This window comes from Oncorhynchus clarkii, chromosome 10, assembly GCF_045791955.1.
Source record: "Oncorhynchus clarkii lewisi isolate Uvic-CL-2024 chromosome 10, UVic_Ocla_1.0, whole genome shotgun sequence".
NCBI classification, from domain to species: domain Eukaryota; kingdom Metazoa; phylum Chordata; class Actinopteri; order Salmoniformes; family Salmonidae; genus Oncorhynchus; species Oncorhynchus clarkii.
The window spans coordinates 73,302,306-73,326,066 of record NC_092156.1 but is presented as its reverse complement, the minus strand read 5'-3'; the positions used below and the strand labels follow the sequence as shown (position 1 = coordinate 73,326,066).

The 23,761-nt window shown below is 48.0% G+C and overlaps 1 protein-coding gene across 2 annotated transcripts; it reads right to left on the bottom strand.

The window, feature by feature from the left end:
* Positions 1-309: 309 nt before the first annotated feature.
* LOC139419730 (ras-related protein Rab-33B-like) lies at positions 310-18,752 on the bottom strand. 2 transcript variants are annotated; one of them, XM_071169722.1, is made up of 4 exons: positions 18,364-18,752; positions 15,617-15,652; positions 15,126-15,304; positions 310-1,449 (listed from the first exon to the last, which is right to left on the bottom strand). In XM_071169722.1, exons 1-4 carry the CDS (start codon positions 18,580-18,582, stop codon positions 1,077-1,079), a joined length of 807 nt encoding a protein of 268 aa, XP_071025823.1. In that variant the 5' UTR covers positions 18,583-18,752; the 3' UTR covers positions 310-1,076. The 2 variants fall into 2 exon arrangements, with proteins under 2 accessions (XP_071025823.1, XP_071025824.1); XM_071169723.1 differs by lacking the exon at positions 15,617-15,652 and having other exon boundaries at positions 700-1,449; positions 18,364-18,736.
* Positions 18,753-23,761: the final 5,009 nt, after the last annotated feature.

Here is a 23,761-nt window from a genome sequence, read left to right as displayed (position 1 = left end):
ACAACAGATCTGAGAGCAGGCTATAGAAGGAGACAACAGATCTGAGAGCAGGCTATAGAAGGAGACAACAGATCTGAGAGCAGGCTATAGAAGGAGACAACAGATCTGAGAGCAGGCTATAGAAGGAGACAACAGATCTGAGAGCCGGCTATAGAAGGAGACAACAGATCTGAGAGCAGGCTATAGAAGGAGACAAAAGATCTGAGAGCAGGCTATAGAAGGAGACAACAGATCTGAGAGCAGGCTATAGAAGGAGACAACAGATCTGAGAGCCGGCTATAGAAGGAGACAACAGATCTGAGAGCAGGCTATAGAAGGAGACAACAGATCTGAGAGCAGGCTATAGAAGGAGACAAAAGATCTGAGAGCAGGCTATAGAAGGAGACAACAGATCTGAGAGCAGGCTAAAGAAGGAGACAACAGATCTGAGAGCAGGCTATAGAAGGAGACAACAGATCTGAGAGCAGGCTATAGAAGGAGACAACAGATCTGAGAGCAGGCTATAGAAGGAGACAACAGATCTGAGAGCAGGCTATAGAAGGAGGCAACAGATCTGAGAGCAGGCTATAGAAGGAGACAACAGATCTGAGAGCAGGCTAAAGAAGGAGACAACAGATCTGAGAGCAGGCTATAGAAGGAGACAACAGATCTGAGAGCAGGCTATAGAAGAAGACAACAGATCTGAGAGCAGGCTATAGAAGGAGACAACAGATCTGAGAGCAGGCTATAGAAGGAGACAACAGATCTGAGAGCAGGCTATAGAAGGAGACAACAGATCTGAGAGCAGGCTATAGAAGGAGACAACAGATCTGAGAGCAGGCTATAGAAGGAGACAACAGATCTGAGAGCAGGCTATAGATCTGAGAGCAGCCATTATTATGAGCCGTCCTCCCCTCACCAGCCTCCACTGATATAGATGCTTGATCAGAGGACTTCCCCCTCTCCCTCTCTCTTCCTTCCTTCCTTCCTACAGGTATATGTCCAGAAGTCTTTCTCTGAGTTCTTGGTGGGGACCCTAAATTCCAACTCCCCCTCCTTCCATCCCATGTTCCATTCCTCTTCTCACCCTGCCTCTCTCAACAGGTGCATGTCCAGAAGTCTTTCTGAGGGTTCTTCTTGGCTGGCAGTCTGAAAGAAGATGTCCCTGTATAGGACCCACAATAGGACCCAGACACTCCTGTGTTGTTGAGAACCGGGGGAGGGGGTCTGGTCTGTCTCTTCAGCCTGGAGGCCAGGGCCATGAACACATCCTCCACGCTGTCCTGATGCCCCCCTCCTGATTCTCCTCCTCCTCCAGGGAGGCTTTTAGCAGACGTTTCAAACAGAATCATCCCGTGGGCAACTGCAAACTTCTGGGCCTGATCCCGTGTCACCTGACCTTCGACCTTGATGGAGCGGGGGTCACAGCTGCAGGTGTCACGGAGGTCGCTCTTGTTGCCCACGAGGAACCTGCAGAGGGGGAGACATATGGAGAGTTTAAAACGTTACAGGTTACAACCGAAAAGGCAATGTTGGCCGCTACTGAGTATTCAAAACGATGTGTTTACTGTGTGTTGGTTGAGGTGTGTGTGTAACACAGCTGCCCAATGCTGACACGATGCAGCTTTTCTGAATCTGATCCTGGCGATAGAGCTAGTTCCTCTGGGCCTCCACGTGGAACTGATCAGGTGTAAACGGGGCCATGTAACAAAAAAGGACAAATGGAAATTGGCTTCTAATATGACTGACTAACCTGGTTATCTCCTGTCCCAATGAGTACCGTCTACACCCCTCTATCCAGGTTGTGTGTATATAACTAACCTGGTAATCTCCTGTCCCAGTGAGTACCGTCTACACCCCTCTATCCAGGTTGTGTGTGTATATAACTAACCTGGTTATCTCCTGTCCCAGTGAGTACCGTCTACACCCCTCTATCCAGGTTGTGTGTATATAACTAACCTGGTAATCTCCTGTCCCAGTGAGTACCGTCTACACCCCTCTATCCAGGTTGTGTGTATATAACTAACCAGGTAATCTCCTGTCCTAGTGAGTACCGTCTACACCCCTCTATCCAGGTTGTGTGTATATAACTAACCTGGTAATCTCCTGTCCCAGTGAGTACCGTCTACACCCCTCTATCCAGGTTGTGTGTGTATAACTAACCTGGTTAACTCCTGTCCGAGTGAGTACCGTCTACACTCCTCTATCCAGGTTGTGTGTGTATATAACTAACCTGGTAATCTCCTGTCCCAGTGAGTATCTTCTACACCCCTCTATCCAGGTTGTGTGTATATAACTAACCTGGTAATCTCCTGTCCCAGTGAGTACCGTCTACACCCCTCTATCCAGGTTGTGTGTATATAACTAACCTGGTAATCTCCTGTCCCAGTGAGTACCGTCTACACCCCTCTATCCAGGTTGTGTGTATATAACTAACCTGGTAATCTCCTGTCCCAGTGAGTACCGTCTACACCCCTCTATCCAGGTTGTGTGTGTATAACTAACCTGGTTAACTCCTGTCCCAGTGAGTACCGTCTACACTCCTCTATCCAGGTTGTGTGTGTATATAACTAACCTGGTAATCTCCTGTCCCAGTGAGTATCTTCTACACCCCTCTATCCAGGTTGTGTGTATATAACTAACCTGGTAATCTCCTGTCCCAGTGAGTACCTTCTACACTCCTCTATCCAGGTTGTGTGTATATAACTAACCTGGTAATCTCCTGTCCCAGTGAGTATCTTCTACACTCCTCTATCCAGGTTGTGTGTATATAACTAACCTGGTAATCTCCTGTCCCAGTGAGTACCGTCTACACTCCTCTATCCAGGTTGTGTGTATATAACTAACCTGGTAATCTCCTGTCCCAGTGAGTACCTTCTACACCCCTCTATCCAGGTTGTGTGTGTATATAACTAACCTGGTAATCTCCTGTCCCAGTGAGTACCTTCTACACCCCTCTATCCAGGTTGTGTGTATATATAACTAACCTGGTTATCTCCTGTCCCAGTGAGTACCGTCTACACCCCTCTATCCAGGTTGTGTGTATATATAACTAACCTGGTTATCTCCTGTCCCAGTGAGTACCTTCTACACCCCTCTATCCAGGTTGTGTGTATATGTAACTAACCTGGTTATCTCCTGTCCCAGTGAGTACCTTCTACCCTCCTCTATCCAGGTTGTGTGTGTATATAACTAACCTGGTAATCTCCTGTCCCAGTGAGTACCTTCTACCCTCCTCTATCCAGGTTGTGTGTGTATATAACTAACCTGGTAATCTCCTGTCCCAGTGAGTACCGTCTACACTCCTCTATCCAGGTTGTGTGTGTATATAACTAACCTGGTTATCTCCTGTCCCAGTGAGTACCGTCTACACTCCTCTATCCAGGTTGTGTGTATATATATAACCTGGTTATCTCCTGTCCCAGTGAGTACCGTCTACACTCCTCTATCCAGGTTGTGTGTATATATAACTAACCTGGTTATCTCCTGTCCCAGTGAGTACCGTCTACACCCCTCTATCCAGGTTGTGTGTGTATATAACTAACCTGGTAATCTCCTGTCCCAGTGAGTACCGTCTACACTCCTCTATCCAGGTTGTGTGTGTATATAACTAACCTGGTAATCTCCTGTCCCAGTGAGTACCGTCTACACTCCTCTATCCAGGTTGTGTGTATATATATAACCTGGTTATCTCCTGTCCCAGTGAGTACCGTCTACACTCCTCTATCCAGGTTGTGTGTATATAACTAACCTGGTAATCTCCTGTCCCAGTGAGTACCGTCTACACTCCTCTATCCAGGTTGTGTGTATATATAACTAACCTGGTTATCTCCTGTCCCAGTGAGTACCGTCTACACTCCTCTATCCAGGTTGTGTGTGTATATAACTAACCTGGTAAACTCCTGTCCCAGTGAGTACCGTCTACACCCCTCTATCCAGGTTGTGTGTGTATATAACTAACCTGGTAATCTCCTGTCCCAGTGAGTACCGTCTACACTCCTCTATCCAGGTTGTGTGTGTATATAACTAACCTGGTAATCTCCTGTCCCAGTGAGTACCGTCTACACTCCTCTATCCAGGTTGTGTGTATATAACTAACCTGGTAATCTCCTGTCCCAGTGAGTATCTTCTACACCCCTCTATCCAGGTTGTGTGTATATAACTAACCTGGTAATCTCCTGTCCCAGTGAGTACCTTCTACACTCCTCTATCCAGGTTGTGTGTATATAACTAACCTGGTAATCTCCTGTCCCAGTGAGTATCTTCTACACTCCTCTATCCAGGTTGTGTGTATATAACTAACCTGGTAATCTCCTGTCCCAGTGAGTACCGTCTACACTCCTCTATCCAGGTTGTGTGTATATAACTAACCTGGTAATCTCCTGTCCCAGTGAGTACCTTCTACACCCCTCTATCCAGGTTGTGTGTGTATATAACTAACCTGGTAATCTCCTGTCCCAGTGAGTACCTTCTACACCCCTCTATCCAGGTTGTGTGTATATATAACTAACCTGGTTATCTCCTGTCCCAGTGAGTACCGTCTACACCCCTCTATCCAGGTTGTGTGTATATATAACTAACCTGGTTATCTCCTGTCCCAGTGAGTACCTTCTACACCCCTCTATCCAGGTTGTGTGTATATGTAACTAACCTGGTTATCTCCTGTCCCAGTGAGTACCTTCTACCCTCCTCTATCCAGGTTGTGTGTGTATATAACTAACCTGGTAATCTCCTGTCCCAGTGAGTACCTTCTACCCTCCTCTATCCAGGTTGTGTGTGTATATAACTAACCTGGTAATCTCCTGTCCCAGTGAGTACCGTCTACACTCCTCTATCCAGGTTGTGTGTGTATATAACTAACCTGGTTATCTCCTGTCCCAGTGAGTACCGTCTACACTCCTCTATCCAGGTTGTGTGTATATATATAACCTGGTTATCTCCTGTCCCAGTGAGTACCGTCTACACTCCTCTATCCAGGTTGTGTGTATATATAACTAACCTGGTTATCTCCTGTCCCAGTGAGTACCGTCTACACCCCTCTATCCAGGTTGTGTGTGTATATAACTAACCTGGTAATCTCCTGTCCCAGTGAGTACCGTCTACACTCCTCTATCCAGGTTGTGTGTGTATATAACTAACCTGGTAATCTCCTGTCCCAGTGAGTACCGTCTACACTCCTCTATCCAGGTTGTGTGTATATATATAACCTGGTTATCTCCTGTCCCAGTGAGTACCGTCTACACTCCTCTATCCAGGTTGTGTGTATATAACTAACCTGGTAATCTCCTGTCCCAGTGAGTACCGTCTACACTCCTCTATCCAGGTTGTGTGTATATATAACTAACCTGGTTATCTCCTGTCCCAGTGAGTACCGTCTACACTCCTCTATCCAGGTTGTGTGTGTATATAACTAACCTGGTAATCTCCTGTCCCAGTGAGTACCGTCTACACCCCTCTATCCAGGTTGTGTGTGTATATAACTAACCTGGTAATCTCCTGTCCCAGTGAGTACCGTCTACACTCCTCTATCCAGGTTGTGTGTGTATATAACTAACCTGGTAATCTCCTGTCCCAGTGAGTACCGTCTACACTCCTCTATCCAGGTTGTGTGTATATAACTAACCTGGTAATCTCCTGTCCAAGTGAGTACCGTCTACACTCCTCTATCCAGGTTGTGTGTGTATATAACTAACCTGGTTATCTCCTGTCCCAGTGAGTACCGTCTACACTCCTCTATCCAGGTTGTGTGTATATATAACTAACCTGGTAATCTCCTGTCCCAGTGAGTACCGTCTACACCCCTCTATCCAGGTTGTGTGTGAATAACTAACCTGGTAATCTCCTGTCCCAGTGAGTACCGTCTACACTCCTCTATCCAGGTTGTGTGTGAATAACTAACCTGGTAATCTCCTGTCCCAGTGAGTACCGTCTACACTCCTCTATCCAGGTTGTGTGTATATAACTAACCTGGTAATCTCCTGTCCCAGTGAGTACCGTCTACACTCCTCTATCCAGGTTGTGTGTATATAACTAACCTGGTAATCTCCTGTCCCAGTGAGTACCGTCTACACCCCTCTATCCAGGTTGTGTGTGTATATAACTAACCTGGTAATCTCCTGTCCCAGTGAGTACCGTCTACACTCCTCTATCCAGGTTGTGTGTGTATATAACTAACCTGGTAATCTCCTGTCCCAGTGAGTACCGTCTACACTCCTCTATCCAGGTTGTGTGTATATAACTAACCTGGTAATCTCCTGTCCCAGTGAGTACCGTCTACACTCCTCTATCCAGGTTGTGTGTGTATATAACTAACCTGGTTATCTCCTGTCCCAGTGAGTACCGTCTACACTCCTCTATCCAGGTTGTGTGTATATATAACTAACCTGGTAATCTCCTGTCCCAGTGAGTACCGTCTACACCCCTCTATCCAGGTTGTGTGTGAATAACTAACCTGGTAATCTCCTGTCCCAGTGAGTACCGTCTACACTCCTCTATCCAGGTTGTGTGTGAATAACTAACCTGGTTATCTCCTGTCCCAGTGAGTACCGTCTACACTCCTCTATCCAGGTTGTGTGTATATAACTAACCTGGTAATCTCCTGTCCCAGTGAGTACCGTCATCACTCCTCTATCCAGGTTGTGTGTATATAACTAACCTGGTAATCTCCTGTCCCAGTGAGTACCGTCTACACTCCTCTATCCAGGTTGTGTGTATATATAACTAACCTGGTTATCTCCTGTCCCAGTGAGTACCGTCTACACCCCTCTATCCAGGTTGTGTGTGTATATAACTAACCTGGTAATCTCCTGTCCCAGTGAGTACCGTCTACCCTCCTCTATCCAGGTTGTGTGTGTATATAACTAACCTGGTTATCTCCTGTCCCAGTGAGTACCGTCTACCCTCCTCTATCCAGGTTGTGTGTATATAACTAACCTGGTAATCTCCTGTCCCAGTGAGTACCGTCTACACCCCTCTATCCAGGTTGTGTGTGTATATAACTAACCTGGTTATCTCCTGTCCCAGTGAGTACCGTCTACACCCCTCTATCCAGGTTGTGTGTATATAACTAACCTGGTAATCTCCTGTCCCAGTGAGTACCGTCTACACCCCTCTATCCAGGTTGTGTGTATATAACTAACCAGGTAATCTCCTGTCCCAGTGAGTACCGTCTACACCCCTCTATCCAGGTTGTGTGTATATAACTAACCTGGTAATCTCCTGTCCCAGTGAGTACCGTCTACACCCCTCTATCCAGGTTGTGTGTATATAACTAACCTGGTAATCTCCTGTCCCAGTGAGTACCGTCTACACCCCTCTATCCAGGTTGTGTGTATATAACTAACCTGGTAATCTCCTGTCCCAGTGAGTACCGTCTACACCCCTCTATCCAGGTTGTGTGTATATAACTAACCTGGTAATCTCCTGTCCCAGTGAGTACCGTCTACACCCCTCTATCCAGGTTGTGTGTGTATAACTAACCTGGTTAACTCCTGTCCCAGTGAGTACCGTCTACACTCCTCTATCCAGGTTGTGTGTGTATATAACTAACCTGGTAATCTCCTGTCCCAGTGAGTATCTTCTACACCCCTCTATCCAGGTTGTGTGTGTATATAACTAACCTGGTAATCTCCTGTCCCAGTGAGTACCTTCTACACCCCTCTATCCAGGTTGTGTGTATATATAACTAACCTGGTTATCTCCTGTCCCAGTGAGTACCGTCTACACCCCTCTATCCAGGTTGTGTGTATATATAACTAACCTGGTTATCTCCTGTCCCAGTGAGTACCTTCTACACCCCTCTATCCAGGTTGTGTGTATATGTAACTAACCTGGTTATCTCCTGTCCCAGTGAGTACCTTCTACCCTCCTCTATCCAGGTTGTGTGTGTATATAACTAACCTGGTAATCTCCTGTCCCAGTGAGTACCTTCTACCCTCCTCTATCCAGGTTGTGTGTGTATATAACTAACCTGGTAATCTCCTGTCCCAGTGAGTACCGTCTACACTCCTCTATCCAGGTTGTGTGTGTATATAACTAACCTGGTTATCTCCTGTCCCAGTGAGTACCGTCTACACTCCTCTATCCAGGTTGTGTGTATATATATAACCTGGTTATCTCCTGTCCCAGTGAGTACCGTCTACACTCCTCTATCCAGGTTGTGTGTATATATAACTAACCTGGTTATCTCCTGTCCCAGTGAGTACCGTCTACACCCCTCTATCCAGGTTGTGTATATAACTAACCTGGTAATCTCCTGTCCCAGTGAGTACCGTCTACACTCCTCTATCCAGGTTGTGTGTGTATATAACTAACCTGGTAATCTCCTGTCCCAGTGAGTACCGTCTACACTCCTCTATCCAGGTTGTGTGTATATAACTAACCTGGTAATCTCCTGTCCCAGTGAGTACCGTCTACACTCCTCTATCCAGGTTGTGTGTGTATATAACTAACCTGGTTATCTCCTGTCCCAGTGAGTACCGTCTACACTCCTCTATCCAGGTTGTGTGTATATATAACTAACCTGGTAATCTCCTGTCCCAGTGAGTACCGTCTACACCCCTCTATCCAGGTTGTGTGTGAATAACTAACCTGGTAATCTCCTGTCCCAGTGAGTACCGTCTACACTCCTCTATCCAGGTTGTGTGTGAATAACTAACCTGGTAATCTCCTGTCCCAGTGAGTACCGTCTACACTCCTCTATCCAGGTTGTGTGTATATAACTAACCTGGTAATCTCCTGTCCCAGTGAGTACCTTCTACACCCCTCTATCCAGGTTGTGTGTATATATAACTAACCTGGTTATCTCCTGTCCCAGTGAGTACCTTCTACACCCCTCTATCCAGGTTGTGTGTATATGTAACTAACCTGGTTATCTCCTGTCCCAGTGAGTACCTTCTACCCTCCTCTATCCAGGTTGTGTGTGTATATAACTAACCTGGTAATCTCCTGTCCCAGTGAGTACCTTCTACCCTCCTCTATCCAGGTTGTGTGTGTATATAACTAACCTGGTAATCTCCTGTCCCAGTGAGTACCGTCTACACTCCTCTATCCAGGTTGTGTGTGTATATAACTAACCTGGTTATCTCCTGTCCCAGTGAGTACCGTCTACACTCCTCTATCCAGGTTGTGTGTATATATATAACCTGGTTATCTCCTGTCCCAGTGAGTACCGTCTACACTCCTCTATCCAGGTTGTGTGTATATATAACTAACCTGGTTATCTCCTGTCCCAGTGAGTACCGTCTACACCCCTCTATCCAGGTTGTGTGTGTATATAACTAACCTGGTAATCTCCTGTCCCAGTGAGTACCGTCTACACTCCTCTATCCAGGTTGTGTGTGTATATAACTAACCTGGTAATCTCCTGTCCCAGTGAGTACCGTCTACACTCCTCTATCCAGGTTGTGTGTATATATATAACCTGGTTATCTCCTGTCCCAGTGAGTACCGTCTACACTCCTCTATCCAGGTTGTGTGTATATAACTAACCTGGTAATCTCCTGTCCCAGTGAGTACCGTCTACACTCCTCTATCCAGGTTGTGTGTATATATAACTAACCTGGTTATCTCCTGTCCCAGTGAGTACCGTCTACACTCCTCTATCCAGGTTGTGTGTGTATATAACTAACCTGGTAATCTCCTGTCCCAGTGAGTACCGTCTACACCCCTCTATCCAGGTTGTGTGTGTATATAACTAACCTGGTAATCTCCTGTCCCAGTGAGTACCGTCTACACTCCTCTATCCAGGTTGTGTGTGTATATAACTAACCTGGTAATCTCCTGTCCCAGTGAGTACCGTCTACACTCCTCTATCCAGGTTGTGTGTATATAACTAACCTGGTAATCTCCTGTCCAAGTGAGTACCGTCTACACTCCTCTATCCAGGTTGTGTGTGTATATAACTAACCTGGTTATCTCCTGTCCCAGTGAGTACCGTCTACACTCCTCTATCCAGGTTGTGTGTATATATAACTAACCTGGTAATCTCCTGTCCCAGTGAGTACCGTCTACACCCCTCTATCCAGGTTGTGTGTGAATAACTAACCTGGTAATCTCCTGTCCCAGTGAGTACCGTCTACACTCCTCTATCCAGGTTGTGTGTGAATAACTAACCTGGTAATCTCCTGTCCCAGTGAGTACCGTCTACACTCCTCTATCCAGGTTGTGTGTATATAACTAACCTGGTAATCTCCTGTCCCAGTGAGTACCGTCTACACTCCTCTATCCAGGTTGTGTGTATATAACTAACCTGGTAATCTCCTGTCCCAGTGAGTACCGTCTACACCCCTCTATCCAGGTTGTGTGTGTATATAACTAACCTGGTAATCTCCTGTCCCAGTGAGTACCGTCTACACTCCTCTATCCAGGTTGTGTGTGTATATAACTAACCTGGTAATCTCCTGTCCCAGTGAGTACCGTCTACACTCCTCTATCCAGGTTGTGTGTATATAACTAACCTGGTAATCTCCTGTCCCAGTGAGTACCGTCTACACTCCTCTATCCAGGTTGTGTGTGTATATAACTAACCTGGTTATCTCCTGTCCCAGTGAGTACCGTCTACACTCCTCTATCCAGGTTGTGTGTATATATAACTAACCTGGTAATCTCCTGTCCCAGTGAGTACCGTCTACACCCCTCTATCCAGGTTGTGTGTGAATAACTAACCTGGTAATCTCCTGTCCCAGTGAGTACCGTCTACACTCCTCTATCCAGGTTGTGTGTGAATAACTAACCTGGTTATCTCCTGTCCCAGTGAGTACCGTCTACACTCCTCTATCCAGGTTGTGTGTATATAACTAACCTGGTAATCTCCTGTCCCAGTGAGTACCGTCATCACTCCTCTATCCAGGTTGTGTGTATATAACTAACCTGGTAATCTCCTGTCCCAGTGAGTACCGTCTACACTCCTCTATCCAGGTTGTGTGTATATATAACTAACCTGGTTATCTCCTGTCCCAGTGAGTACCGTCTACACCCCTCTATCCAGGTTGTGTGTGTATATAACTAACCTGGTAATCTCCTGTCCCAGTGAGTACCGTCTACCCTCCTCTATCCAGGTTGTGTGTGTATATAACTAACCTGGTTATCTCCTGTCCCAGTGAGTACCGTCTACCCTCCTCTATCCAGGTTGTGTGTATATAACTAACCTGGTAATCTCCTGTCCCAGTGAGTACCGTCTACACCCCTCTATCCAGGTTGTGTGTGTATATAACTAACCTGGTTATCTCCTGTCCCAGTGAGTACCGTCTACACCCCTCTATCCAGGTTGTGTGTATATAACTAACCTGGTAATCTCCTGTCCCAGTGAGTACCGTCTACACCCCTCTATCCAGGTTGTGTGTATATAACTAACCAGGTAATCTCCTGTCCCAGTGAGTACCGTCTACACCCCTCTATCCAGGTTGTGTGTATATAACTAACCTGGTAATCTCCTGTCCCAGTGAGTACCGTCTACACCCCTCTATCCAGGTTGTGTGTATATAACTAACCTGGTAATCTCCTGTCCCAGTGAGTACCGTCTACACCCCTCTATCCAGGTTGTGTGTATATAACTAACCTGGTAATCTCCTGTCCCAGTGAGTACCGTCTACACCCCTCTATCCAGGTTGTGTGTATATAACTAACCTGGTAATCTCCTGTCCCAGTGAGTACCGTCTACACCCCTCTATCCAGGTTGTGTGTGTATAACTAACCTGGTTAACTCCTGTCCCAGTGAGTACCGTCTACACTCCTCTATCCAGGTTGTGTGTGTATATAACTAACCTGGTAATCTCCTGTCCCAGTGAGTATCTTCTACACCCCTCTATCCAGGTTGTGTGTGTATATAACTAACCTGGTAATCTCCTGTCCCAGTGAGTACCTTCTACACCCCTCTATCCAGGTTGTGTGTATATATAACTAACCTGGTTATCTCCTGTCCCAGTGAGTACCGTCTACACCCCTCTATCCAGGTTGTGTGTATATATAACTAACCTGGTTATCTCCTGTCCCAGTGAGTACCTTCTACACCCCTCTATCCAGGTTGTGTGTATATGTAACTAACCTGGTTATCTCCTGTCCCAGTGAGTACCTTCTACCCTCCTCTATCCAGGTTGTGTGTGTATATAACTAACCTGGTAATCTCCTGTCCCAGTGAGTACCTTCTACCCTCCTCTATCCAGGTTGTGTGTGTATATAACTAACCTGGTAATCTCCTGTCCCAGTGAGTACCGTCTACACTCCTCTATCCAGGTTGTGTGTGTATATAACTAACCTGGTTATCTCCTGTCCCAGTGAGTACCGTCTACACTCCTCTATCCAGGTTGTGTGTATATATATAACCTGGTTATCTCCTGTCCCAGTGAGTACCGTCTACACTCCTCTATCCAGGTTGTGTGTATATATAACTAACCTGGTTATCTCCTGTCCCAGTGAGTACCGTCTACACCCCTCTATCCAGGTTGTGTATATAACTAACCTGGTAATCTCCTGTCCCAGTGAGTACCGTCTACACTCCTCTATCCAGGTTGTGTGTGTATATAACTAACCTGGTAATCTCCTGTCCCAGTGAGTACCGTCTACACTCCTCTATCCAGGTTGTGTGTATATATATAACCTGGTTATCTCCTGTCCCAGTGAGTACCGTCTACACTCCTCTATCCAGGTTGTGTGTATATAACTAACCTGGTAATCTCCTGTCCCAGTGAGTACCGTCTACACTCCTCTATCCAGGTTGTGTGTATATATAACTAACCTGGTTATCTCCTGTCCCAGTGAGTACCGTCTACACTCCTCTATCCAGGTTGTGTGTGTATATAACTAACCTGGTAATCTCCTGTCCCAGTGAGTACCGTCTACACCCCTCTATCCAGGTTGTGTGTGTATATAACTAACCTGGTAATCTCCTGTCCCAGTGAGTACCGTCTACACTCCTCTATCCAGGTTGTGTGTGTATATAACTAACCTGGTAATCTCCTGTCCCAGTGAGTACCGTCTACACTCCTCTATCCAGGTTGTGTGTATATAACTAACCTGGTAATCTCCTGTCCAAGTGAGTACCGTCTACACTCCTCTATCCAGGTTGTGTGTGTATATAACTAACCTGGTTATCTCCTGTCCCAGTGAGTACCGTCTACACTCCTCTATCCAGGTTGTGTGTATATATAACTAACCTGGTAATCTCCTGTCCCAGTGAGTACCGTCTACACCCCTCTATCCAGGTTGTGTGTGAATAACTAACCTGGTAATCTCCTGTCCCAGTGAGTACCGTCTACACTCCTCTATCCAGGTTGTGTGTGAATAACTAACCTGGTAATCTCCTGTCCCAGTGAGTACCGTCTACACTCCTCTATCCAGGTTGTGTGTATATAACTAACCTGGTAATCTCCTGTCCCAGTGAGTACCGTCTACACTCCTCTATCCAGGTTGTGTGTATATAACTAACCTGGTAATCTCCTGTCCCAGTGAGTACCGTCTACACCCCTCTATCAAGGTTGTGTGTGTATATAACTAACCTGGTAATCTCCTGTCCCAGTGAGTACCGTCTACACTCCTCTATCCAGGTTGTGTGTGTATATAACTAACCTGGTAATCTCCTGTCCCAGTGAGTACCGTCTACACTCCTCTATCCAGGTTGTGTGTATATAACTAACCTGGTAATCTCCTGTCCCAGTGAGTACCGTCTACACTCCTCTATCCAGGTTGTGTGTGTATATAACTAACCTGGTTATCTCCTGTCCCAGTGAGTACCGTCTACACTCCTCTATCCAGGTTGTGTGTATATATAACTAACCTGGTAATCTCCTGTCCCAGTGAGTACCGTCTACACCCCTCTATCCAGGTTGTGTGTGAATAACTAACCTGGTAATCTCCTGTCCCAGTGAGTACCGTCTACACTCCTCTATCCAGGTTGTGTGTGAATAACTAACCTGGTTATCTCCTGTCCCAGTGAGTACCGTCTACACTCCTCTATCCAGGTTGTGTGTATATAACTAACCTGGTAATCTCCTGTCCCAGTGAGTACCGTCTACACTCCTCTATCCAGGTTGTGTGTATATAACTAACCTGGTAATCTCCTGTCCCAGTGAGTACCGTCTACACTCCTCTATCCAGGTTGTGTGTATATATAACTAACCTGGTTATCTCCTGTCCCAGTGAGTACCGTCTACCCTCCTCTATCCAGGTTGTGTGTATATAACTAACCTGGTTATCTCCTGTCCCAGTGAGTACCGTCTACCCTCCTCTATCCAGGTTGTGTGTATATAACTAACCTGGTTATCTCCTGTCCCAGTGAGTACCGTCTACACTCCTCTATCCAGGTTGTGTATATATAACTAACCTGGTTATCTCCTGTCCCAGTGAGTACCGTCTACACCCCTCTATCCAGGTTGTGTGTGTATATAACTAACCTGGTAATCTCCTGTCCCAGTGAGTACCTTCTACCCTCCTCTATCCAGGTTGTGTGTGTATATAACTAACCTGGTTATCTCCTGTCCCAGTGAGTACACCCCTCTATCCAGGTTGTGTGTGTATATAACTAACCTGGTAATCTCCTGTTCCAGTGAGTACCGTCTACACTCCTCTATCCAGGTTGTGTGTATATATAACTAACCTGGTTATCTCCTGTCCCAGTGAGTACCGTCTACACCCCTCTATCCAGGTTGTGTGTGTATATAACTAACCTGGTTATCTCCTGTCCCAGTGAGTACCGTCTACACTCCTCTATCCAGGCTGTGTGTATATATAACTAACCTGGTTATCTCCTGTCCCAGTGAGTACCTTCTACCCTCCTCTATCCAGGTTGTGTGTATATATAACTAACCTGGTTATCTCCTGTCCCAGTGAGTACCGTCTACCCTCCTCTATCCAGGTTGTGTGTATATATAACTAACCTGGTTATCTCCTGTCCCAGTGAGTACCGTCTACACTCCTCTATCCAGGTTGTGTGTGTATATAACTAACCTGGTTATCTCCTGTCCCAGTGAGTACCGTCTACCCCCCTCTATCCAGGTTGTGTGTATATAACTAACCTGGTTATCTCCTGTCCCAGTGAGTACCGTCTACACTCCTCTATCCAGGTTGTGTGTGTATATAACTAACCTGGTTATCTCCTGTCCCAGTGAGTACCGTCTACACTCCTCTATCCAGGTTGTGTATATATAACTAACCTGGTTATCTCCTGTCCCAGTGAGTACCGTCTACACTCCTCTATCCAGGCTGGCAGGCCTCTGAAGCTGTCTGGTCTGGTGACGTCGTAGATGAAGAGAACAGCATGAACGTTCCGATAGTACTGCTGGACCATCGACTTCCTGAAACGCTCCTGGCCCGCCGTGTCCCATAGCTGGAGCTGGAGGGAGAGAGATGGTTGGGGGGGTGAAACTATTCTACATGTGAGAGAAGGGGTTTTAGAGATGGAGGAGCGGGAGTAGAGAGGGTGAGGGAGAGAGATGGTTGGGGGGGGGGGGGGGGGGTGAAACTATTCTACATGTGAGAGAAGGGGTTTTAGAGATGGAGGAGCGGGAGTACAGAGGGTGAGGGAGAGAGATGGTTGGGGGGTGAAACTATTCTACATGTGAGAGAAGGGGTTTTAGAGATGGAGAAAGAGGGGGAAGCAGACAGAGAGAGAGGGAGGGGCCTTTTCTCAATTAAATTTGCTCACCTCCTGCGTCCTCTCTCCTCCATCCTCTCTGTCCTCCTTTAAAAAAGGTCCAAGTTAAACCAGGAGAGGCGGCGAGGAGGGAAAGTTGACGAGAATGAGCTTGTATGAAATTAGACTTCTCCAATCGCTCGTCATTGGGCTAATGAGGTTTAGAGGGTTGAATCCCAACATAAACATATAAAGTGATATAAACTAATTTAGATGGTTGTACAAGATATTTTAAAGATAAAAGGATAAGTAGAATAAATGTTTACATTAATTTCTCCTTTGATAAAAACAATAGCTGATTTAAAGGGGGCGTGGAAGATTTCAAAACACTTGTGCTTCATCGCCAAAAGGACGCTATCAAGGAGGGGAGGTCCGTCTCCCTTTTGTCTACTAATGAACTGACACTCTCCTCAACCACTTATCAGGTTCTGGATCACGTGGGAGAGAGAGGGCGGGAGGAGTGTGGGGGCGGGAGGAGAGAGAGGGGGAGAGAGAGGGCGGGGGAGAAGGGGAGAGAGAGGGCGGGGGAGAGAGAGGGGGGGCAGTGGAGAGAGGGAGGGCGGGGGAGAGAGGGAGGGCGGGGGAGAGAGGGAGGGCGGGCGGGGGGAGAGAGGGCGGGGGGAGAGAGAGCGGGAGGGTGTGGGAGAGAGAGGGCGGGGGGAGAGAGGGCGAGAGGGTGTGGGAGAGAGGGCGGGGGGAGAGAGGGTGTGGGAGAGAGAGGGCGGGGGGGGTGGGAGAGAGAGGGCGGGGGAGAGAGGGCGGGGGGGTGGGAGAGAGAGGGCGGGGGAGAGAGGGCGGGGGGGGGGGGGGTGGTGAGAGAGAGGGCGGGGGGGTGGGAGAGAGGGCAGGGGCGGCAGGGGGGTGTGGGAGAGAGGGCGGGGGAGCGTGTGAGAGAGGGCGGGGGGGTGTGGGAAAGAGGGCGGCTGTATAAACTCTCTCACACAGTAAGTCAGCAGATGATGTTATTCTACTTTTCATCAACATATCGACTCACCAGATAGAAGACCAACGTCAATATAACGATTTCTCCTCCACTTCTCTGATGATAACTCCAATCAGAAGGTAAACCCTGTCTCCTAGTAACCTCTGGGCTCTAAAGGGCTCTACCTCTGATGTAAACTCCAATCAGAAGGTCAACCCTGTCTCCTAGTAACCTCCGGGCTCTAAAGTGCTCTACCTCTGATGTAAACTCCAATCAGAAGGTCAACCCTGTCTCCTAGTAACCTCCGGGCTCTAAAGGGCTCTACCTCTGATGTATGATGTAAACAGAGCGTAGTTTGCATCGAGTTCTACATACTTTTGTCCCACTGCGTTTTTGGAACGGAACGTATACGGCGCTCTGCCCCTCCGTTTCCGTAGGCCAGCCCTTAAGGCAGTGGAATGTTGAGATTAAATACACAGAGGACTTTTGGCCCCTAAATGAGATATGTGTTTTGAAGCGAGGTCAGAGGTCAGAGAGAGAGAACCAGAATACACAAAAGACAAAAGGCAGAAATACATTATGTCACATACTTGCCTGGTGAGTAATGCTTGATTTCATTTGTCCTGGCACAATGGAACCAATTGGATAGTCCCAAAAGTGAAAACACTATACAATGCAGAAAACCTAAAACATCTCAAGTATTCATAATATTTTAAACAAGTATTCTGCCCATGTCTGGCCTCCTCTCTCTCTCTCTTTAACCCAGATACAAAACAATGTCTTGTTAACCACCATGCTTCCTCTATCATGTGGTCTGCCCTGCTCTGATAAAGAGAGCATGGGTTGGCCAATATCCTCTTTTCATGCCTGTGTTTCCGTAAACACACAGAAATCACATTATTTAGCCCATCACGGATGTTACAATACTTTTCACGACATTAAATAACCCTACTAATGTTGTGTGCTGAGGTGAAAGGTTTTTATCCAACTTTTTTTTTAAACTACGCAAGTCAATTAAAGAACAAATTCTTATTTACACTGACCGGCCTACACCGGTCAAACCCGGACGACACTGGGCCAACTGTGCGCTGCCCTACGGGACTCCCGATCACCGCCGGTTGTGATACAGCCTTTGTCATACGTGTCATGACCATATAAAAGCACCGCACACGTGGTTTGTTCTGCTGTCTGAGAACCGGGGGAGTTACATATACCATACACATATATATATGTATGGAACTCTGAAACACACTAGTTTCAAGTTAACATTCATTGTATTCATCCTTATTTAACCACACCGTCACTGTTTATCCAAGAGGCCAAACAACACAAACACCATTGTGTCAGTCCTTTCAACTGAGCCTTTAATGACACTTGGATATCCTACACTGGTTTAGGTCAAAAACTAAACATGACCATTTACAGAAGATGACATTTTGTTTGATCACACAGTAGTCATGTTTGTTAGTCCTGTACAAATAAAACTTTATTTCAAATGGAACTTAACTAAGATCGATAGACCAAAGCTGACACCACAGACCGCTTGCTGTTCATGCGCAATAGTAGGTGCAGATTCAGCTGCAAACACAAATGTTTAACGAGTAACGCCTACAAAGTGCAAATATCTATTTTTAAAAATGCCCATACTACGAGGCAATGAGAGTGCCGTCTGGGAGAAATCAACACCACCTTCTCAAAAATGTGTGAGCATAAAAATGATATTTTTGTTTACGCAGTGATTCTCTGGTGCATTAAATTGTGTAATGCACCAATTAATTACGACCCAACTCGTTCATAATATTTGGAAATAACGGTTTAAACTTTATACTTCTCTTACCTTGATTTTCTCGCCTTCGACCTCGACCAAGCTCTCACGGAAATCGACACCGATGGTGGCTTCGGTTCGGTCGAGGAACTCACCGGCACAGAACCGGTAGGTGAGACAGGTCTTACCGACACCGGAGTCTCCGATCACGATGATCTTGAAGATCCGACACCGCGCGGAGGGCGAAGACACACTGGTGAAAGAGTTTGAGAACTCCAGGGATGATTCCATATCGCGTAAAAACTCAAATTAAAGAGTGAGATCTAGGCTTCTCCAACTACTCCCAACAAGCCAATATGTTATGTCGAGGTCTTTAACGTTATATAAACGTGGCAGAGAACTCCCTCGGCAAAGTTCATGACAACTCGCCGGCTATGCTATAAACTCTCCCTGGTTGTCATTGTCTGTGGAAGGAGCGGAGAGTTTAGAAAGTCCCCTGCTGCAACTTCTTGGCCCGTGGCCACGTTTCTGACAGTGCCGTAATAAATCTCGCGAGAGGAAGGGAGGAATCTAATCGCTGTCGATGGAACGCTGTGGGAGTTTCTATGAAGTTCCACGGTTAATTAATAGCTTCTCTGTATAGGCCAAGATTTTCTAGTAATTCCTCGTCTTTGTGTGTCTCTAGACTTCTATAACCATAGATAGACTCAATATGTCATCAATATTGTGTCTCTAGACTTCTGTAACCATAGATAGACCCAGTATGTCAAAAATATTGTGTCTCTAGACTTCTGTAATCATAGATAGACTCAATATGTCATCAATATTGTGTCTTCCCAATCTGAAACACTGACATTAGAAGGCACAAAGGGACCACGGCAGAGGAGGACATTAAACTGACTGACAGACTGACAGGTACATCAACTGAATGTGTCTTTATCTGACTGACAGACTGACAGGTACATCAACTGAATGTCTCTTTATCTGACTGACAGACTAACAGACTAACAGGTACATCAACTGAATGTGTCTTTATCGCCGACTTCTCACCAGTGATGTCATCATATCATAACCAGGAACCGTTTCTATTTTTGGTCCAGGCCTAACTTGACCCTGACTTCTCCAGAACCCAATAAGTGTTTGAGGAGTGTCAGTTCATTAGTAGACAAACGGAAGACGGTCTTCCCCTCCTCCATCACCTCCTTTTGGCGATGAAGCACAAGTGTATCCTCCCTACGTCCTTCAAGGAAGAGTTTTGAAATCTGTCAAAAGCCATTTAAATCAAGGACAAAAGCATGCAAACATTTAAAAGGATAAGTCATCAATATCACTGCAGGTATCATATCTGTCTCTAACTGGGGCTCCACTGAGCTATACAGTCTATGCTATATGACTTCTATGTCATTATGTCTTTGATGTGAGAAACTTCTCTCCTCCTCTCCTCTCCTCTCCTCTTCATCTTTTTACCACTGACTTCTCACCAGTGATGTCATCATGTCCAGTAACCTGTTCCTCTCTTTGCCCAGCCCAGCCTGACCCTGACATATAGCATCAGACCTGTTGAGTTGACTTGGGTAACAGACCTCTAGCTTCTACACCATATCCCCCCTTCTCCTGCTCTAACATGAGACCTCATCAGTACTCATTTTGGGTGCTGGTACTGTTTCTATTTAGGTGCTGGAACATTAAGCCAATATTCTATAAGAGGTGAACTCAAGCAGTAGAAAGTTAGAGATGATATTATAGGACACTATGTGAAATGTTGCTGCTCTGTCAGCAGTTTCCTGTGGAGTTTTTTTAACATATCAGTTTGCTGTAGTGTGTTCAACCCCTGATCCAAGATAAGTTGCTAAGAAGTTAATCTCACATCATTGAAGTTAGGACGTAATGAGAGAGAAGTCATATATCCTAGCAGTATTTTTCACTCTTCAGTCCACTCTTTATGACAGCAGACTGTGGAGCCCCAGTTAGAGACAGATATGATACCTGCAGTGGTACTGATGACCCTGTTGTGGAGCACAGGTAGGATGCTGTTACAGTGATATACACTTGTGACAGTTACTGAGATATGATTTGATACTGTAAGATATATTATAATTATAACATGCAACTGGAAGCAGACAGTAAAAATGTGTCTCAAAGCAGGACAATGATGTGATCACCTGTAAATGTACTTTACTGTAGTCTAACTGTCCATCTGGGGACAGGCACTAATGTCAGTTAAGTTGTGATGGTGTCATGCATCTGACTGTTGTATATTCAGTGTGTCAATGATTGATTGTATCTGTCTCTATGTAAATGAATGAGAGTATATATTATGTATTATATATTATATTGGTGTTATGTTAGAGTAGGAGAAGGGAGGGGTGTAGATGATAGAGGTCTATGAGCTGAGTCAAGATCAACAGGTCCAATACTATATGTCACGAAGAGAGAGAGAATTAGAGAGAGAGAGAGAGAGAGAGAGAGAGAGCGTGTGCGCAAGACAGAGATGAGCAGAGCGAGAGGGAGGAGAGAGGAGGGGTGGGGAGAAAGAAGGGGAGGGGAGGGAGGAGGGTAACGGAGAGAAAGGGAAAGGGGAGAGAGAGATTTGTGGAGGAGAGAGAAAGAGAGAGGAGGGAAGAGATGTGGAGGGGAGAGAGAGACATGTGGAGGAGAAAGAAAGAGAGAGAAGGGGAGGGAAGAGATGGGGAGGGGAGAGAGAGACATGTGGAGGAGAAAGAAAGAGAGAGAAGGGGAGGGAAGAGATGGGGAGGGGAGGGGAGAGAGAAATGTGGAGGAGAGAGAAGGGGAGGGAAGAGATGGGGGAGGGGAGAGAAATAGTAAAGGAAGGGCTCCTCTAGGGCCCTCTCAGCCATCTGGCTCCTCTAGGGCCCTCTCAGCCACCTGGCTCCACTAGGACCCTCTCAGCCACCTGGCTCCACTAGGACCCTCTCAGCCACCTGGCTCCACTAGGGCCCTCTCAGCCACCTGGCTCCACTAGGGCCCTCTCAGCCACCTGGCTCCACTAGGACCCTCTCAGCCACCTGGCTCCACTAGGGCCCTCTCAGCCACCTGGCTACACTAGGGCCCTCTCAGCCACCTGGCTCCACTAGGACCCTCTCAGCCACCTGGCTCCACTAGGACCCTCTCAGCCACCTGGCTCCACTAGGACCCTCTCAGCCACCTGGCTCCACTAGGACCCTCTCAGCCACCTGGCTCCACTAGGACCCTCTCAGCCACCTAGCTCCACTAGGACCCTCTCAGCCACCTGGCTCCACTAGGGCCCTCTCAGCCACCTGGCTCCACTGGGACCCTCTCAGCCACCTGGCTCCACTAGGACCCTCTCAGCCACCTGGCTCCACTGGGGCCCTCTCAGCCACCTGGCTCCACTAGGACCCTCTCAGCCACCTGGCTCCACTAGGGCCCTCTCAGCCAGCCTGCTCCACTAGGGCCCTCTCAGCCAGCCTGCTCCACTAGGGCCCTCTCAGCCAGCCTGCTCCTCTAGGGCCCTCTCAGCCACCTGGCTCCACTAGGGCCCTCTCAGCCAAGCTGGCTCCTCTAGGGCCTTCTCAGCCAAGCTAGCTCCTCTAGGGCCCTCACAGCCAGCCTGCACCACTAGGGCCCTCTCAGCCAGCCTGCTCCACTAGGGCCCTCTCAGCTAGCTGGCTCCTCTAGGGCCCCCTCGGCCAAGCTGGATCCACTAGGGCCCTCTCAGCCAGCCGGCTCCACTAGGGCCCTCTCAGCCAGCCGGCTCCACTAGGGCCCTCTCAGCCAGCCGGCTCCACTAGGGCGCTCTCAGCCAGCCGGCTCCACTAGGGCCCTCACAGCCAGCCTGCACCACTAGGGCTCTCTCAGCCATCTGGTTACACTAGGGCCCACTCAGTCAGCTGGTTCCACTTAGGCCCTCTCAGCGAAGCTGGCTCCTCTAGGGCCCTCTCAGCCAGCCTGCACCACTAGGGCCCTCTCAGCCATCTGGTTATACTAGGGCCCTCTCAGCCATCTGGTTACACTAGGGCCCACTCAGTCAGCTGGCTCCACTAGGGCACTCTTAGCCAGCCTGCTCCTCTAGGGCCCTCACAGCCACCTGGCTCCACTAGGGCCTTCTCAGCCAAGCTGGCTCCTCTAGGGCCCTCTCAGCTAAGCTGGCTCCTCTAGGGCCCTCACAGCAAGCCTGCACCACTAGGGCCCTCTCAGACATCTGGAAACACTAGGGCCCACTCAGTCAGCTGGCTCCTCTAGGGCCCTCACAGCCAGCCTGCAACACTACGGCCCTCTCAGCCATCTGGTTACACTAGGGCCCTCTCAGCCATCTGGTTACACTAGGGCCCTGTCAGCCAAGCTGGCACCACTAGGGCCCTGTCAGCCAAGCTGGCACCACTAGGCCCCTCTCAGCCAGCCTGCTCCACTAGGGCCCTCTCAGCCAGCCTGCTCCTCTAGGGCACTCTCAGCCATCTGGTTACACTAGGGCCCACTCAGTCAGCTGGTTCCACTTATGCCCTCTCAGCCAAGCTGGCTCCTCTAGGGCCCTGTTAGCCAAGCTGGCTCCTCTAGGGCCCTCTCAGCCAGCCTGCTCCTCTAGGGCCCTCTCAGCCATCTGGTTACACTAGGGCCCACTCAGTCAGCTGGTTCCACTTATGCCCTCTCAGCCAAGCTGGCTCCTCTAGGGCCCTCTTAGCCAAGCTGGCTCCTCTAGGGCCCTCTCAGCCAAGCTGGCTCCTCTAGGGCCCTCTCAGCCAGCCTGCACCACTTGGGCCCTCTCAGCCATCTGGTTATACTAGGGCCCTCTCAGCCATCTGGTTACACTAGGGCCCACTCAGTCAGCTGGTTCTACTAAGGCCCTCTCAGCTAGCTGGCTCCACTAGGGCCCTCACAGCCAGCCTGCACCACTAGGGCCCTCTCAGTCAGCCTGCTCCACTAGGGCCCTGTCAGCCAGCCTGCTCCACTAGAGCCCTCTCAGCTAGCTGGCTCCACTAGGGCACTCTCAGCCAGCCTGATCCTCTAGGGCCCTCACAGCCAGCCTGCACCACTAGGGCCCTCTCAGCCATCTGGTTACAATAGGGCCCTCTCAGCCAGGCTGGCTGAGAGGGCCCTAGAGGAGCAGGCTGGCTGAGAGGGCCCTAGTGGAGCCAGGGCCCTTTGACTGAGTCAGCCATCTGGTTACACTAGGGCCCACTCAGTCAGCTGGCTCCTCTAGGGTCCTCACAGCCATCCTGCACCACTAGGGCTCTCCTCTCCTCTCCTCTCCTCTCCTCTCCTCTCCTCTCCTCTTCATCTTTTTACCACTGACTTCTCACCAGTGATGTCATCATGACCAACCTGTTCCTCTCTTGGCCCAGTCCAGCCTGACCCTGACATACAGCATCAGGCCTGTTGACTTGACTTGGGTAACAGACCTCTAGCTTCTACACCACATCCCCCCTTCTCCTGCTCTAACATGAGACCTCATCAGTACTCATTTTGGGTGCTGATACTGTTTATATTTAGGTGC

Coding starts and splice junctions, on each gene's coding strand:
- LOC139419730 (XM_071169722.1), bottom strand. CDS start 18,582: ATGGAATCATCCCTGGAGTTCTCAAACTCTTTCACCAGTGTGTCTTCG. Junction 15,305..15,616: donor GAGGAGAGAGGACGCAGGAG/GTGAGCAAATTT, acceptor CTCTCCCTCCAG/CTCCAGCTATGGGACACGGC. Junction 1,450..15,125: donor CTGGGACAGGAGATAACCAG/GTTAGTTATATA, acceptor CCCCCTCTGCAG/GTTCCTCGTGGGCAACAAGA.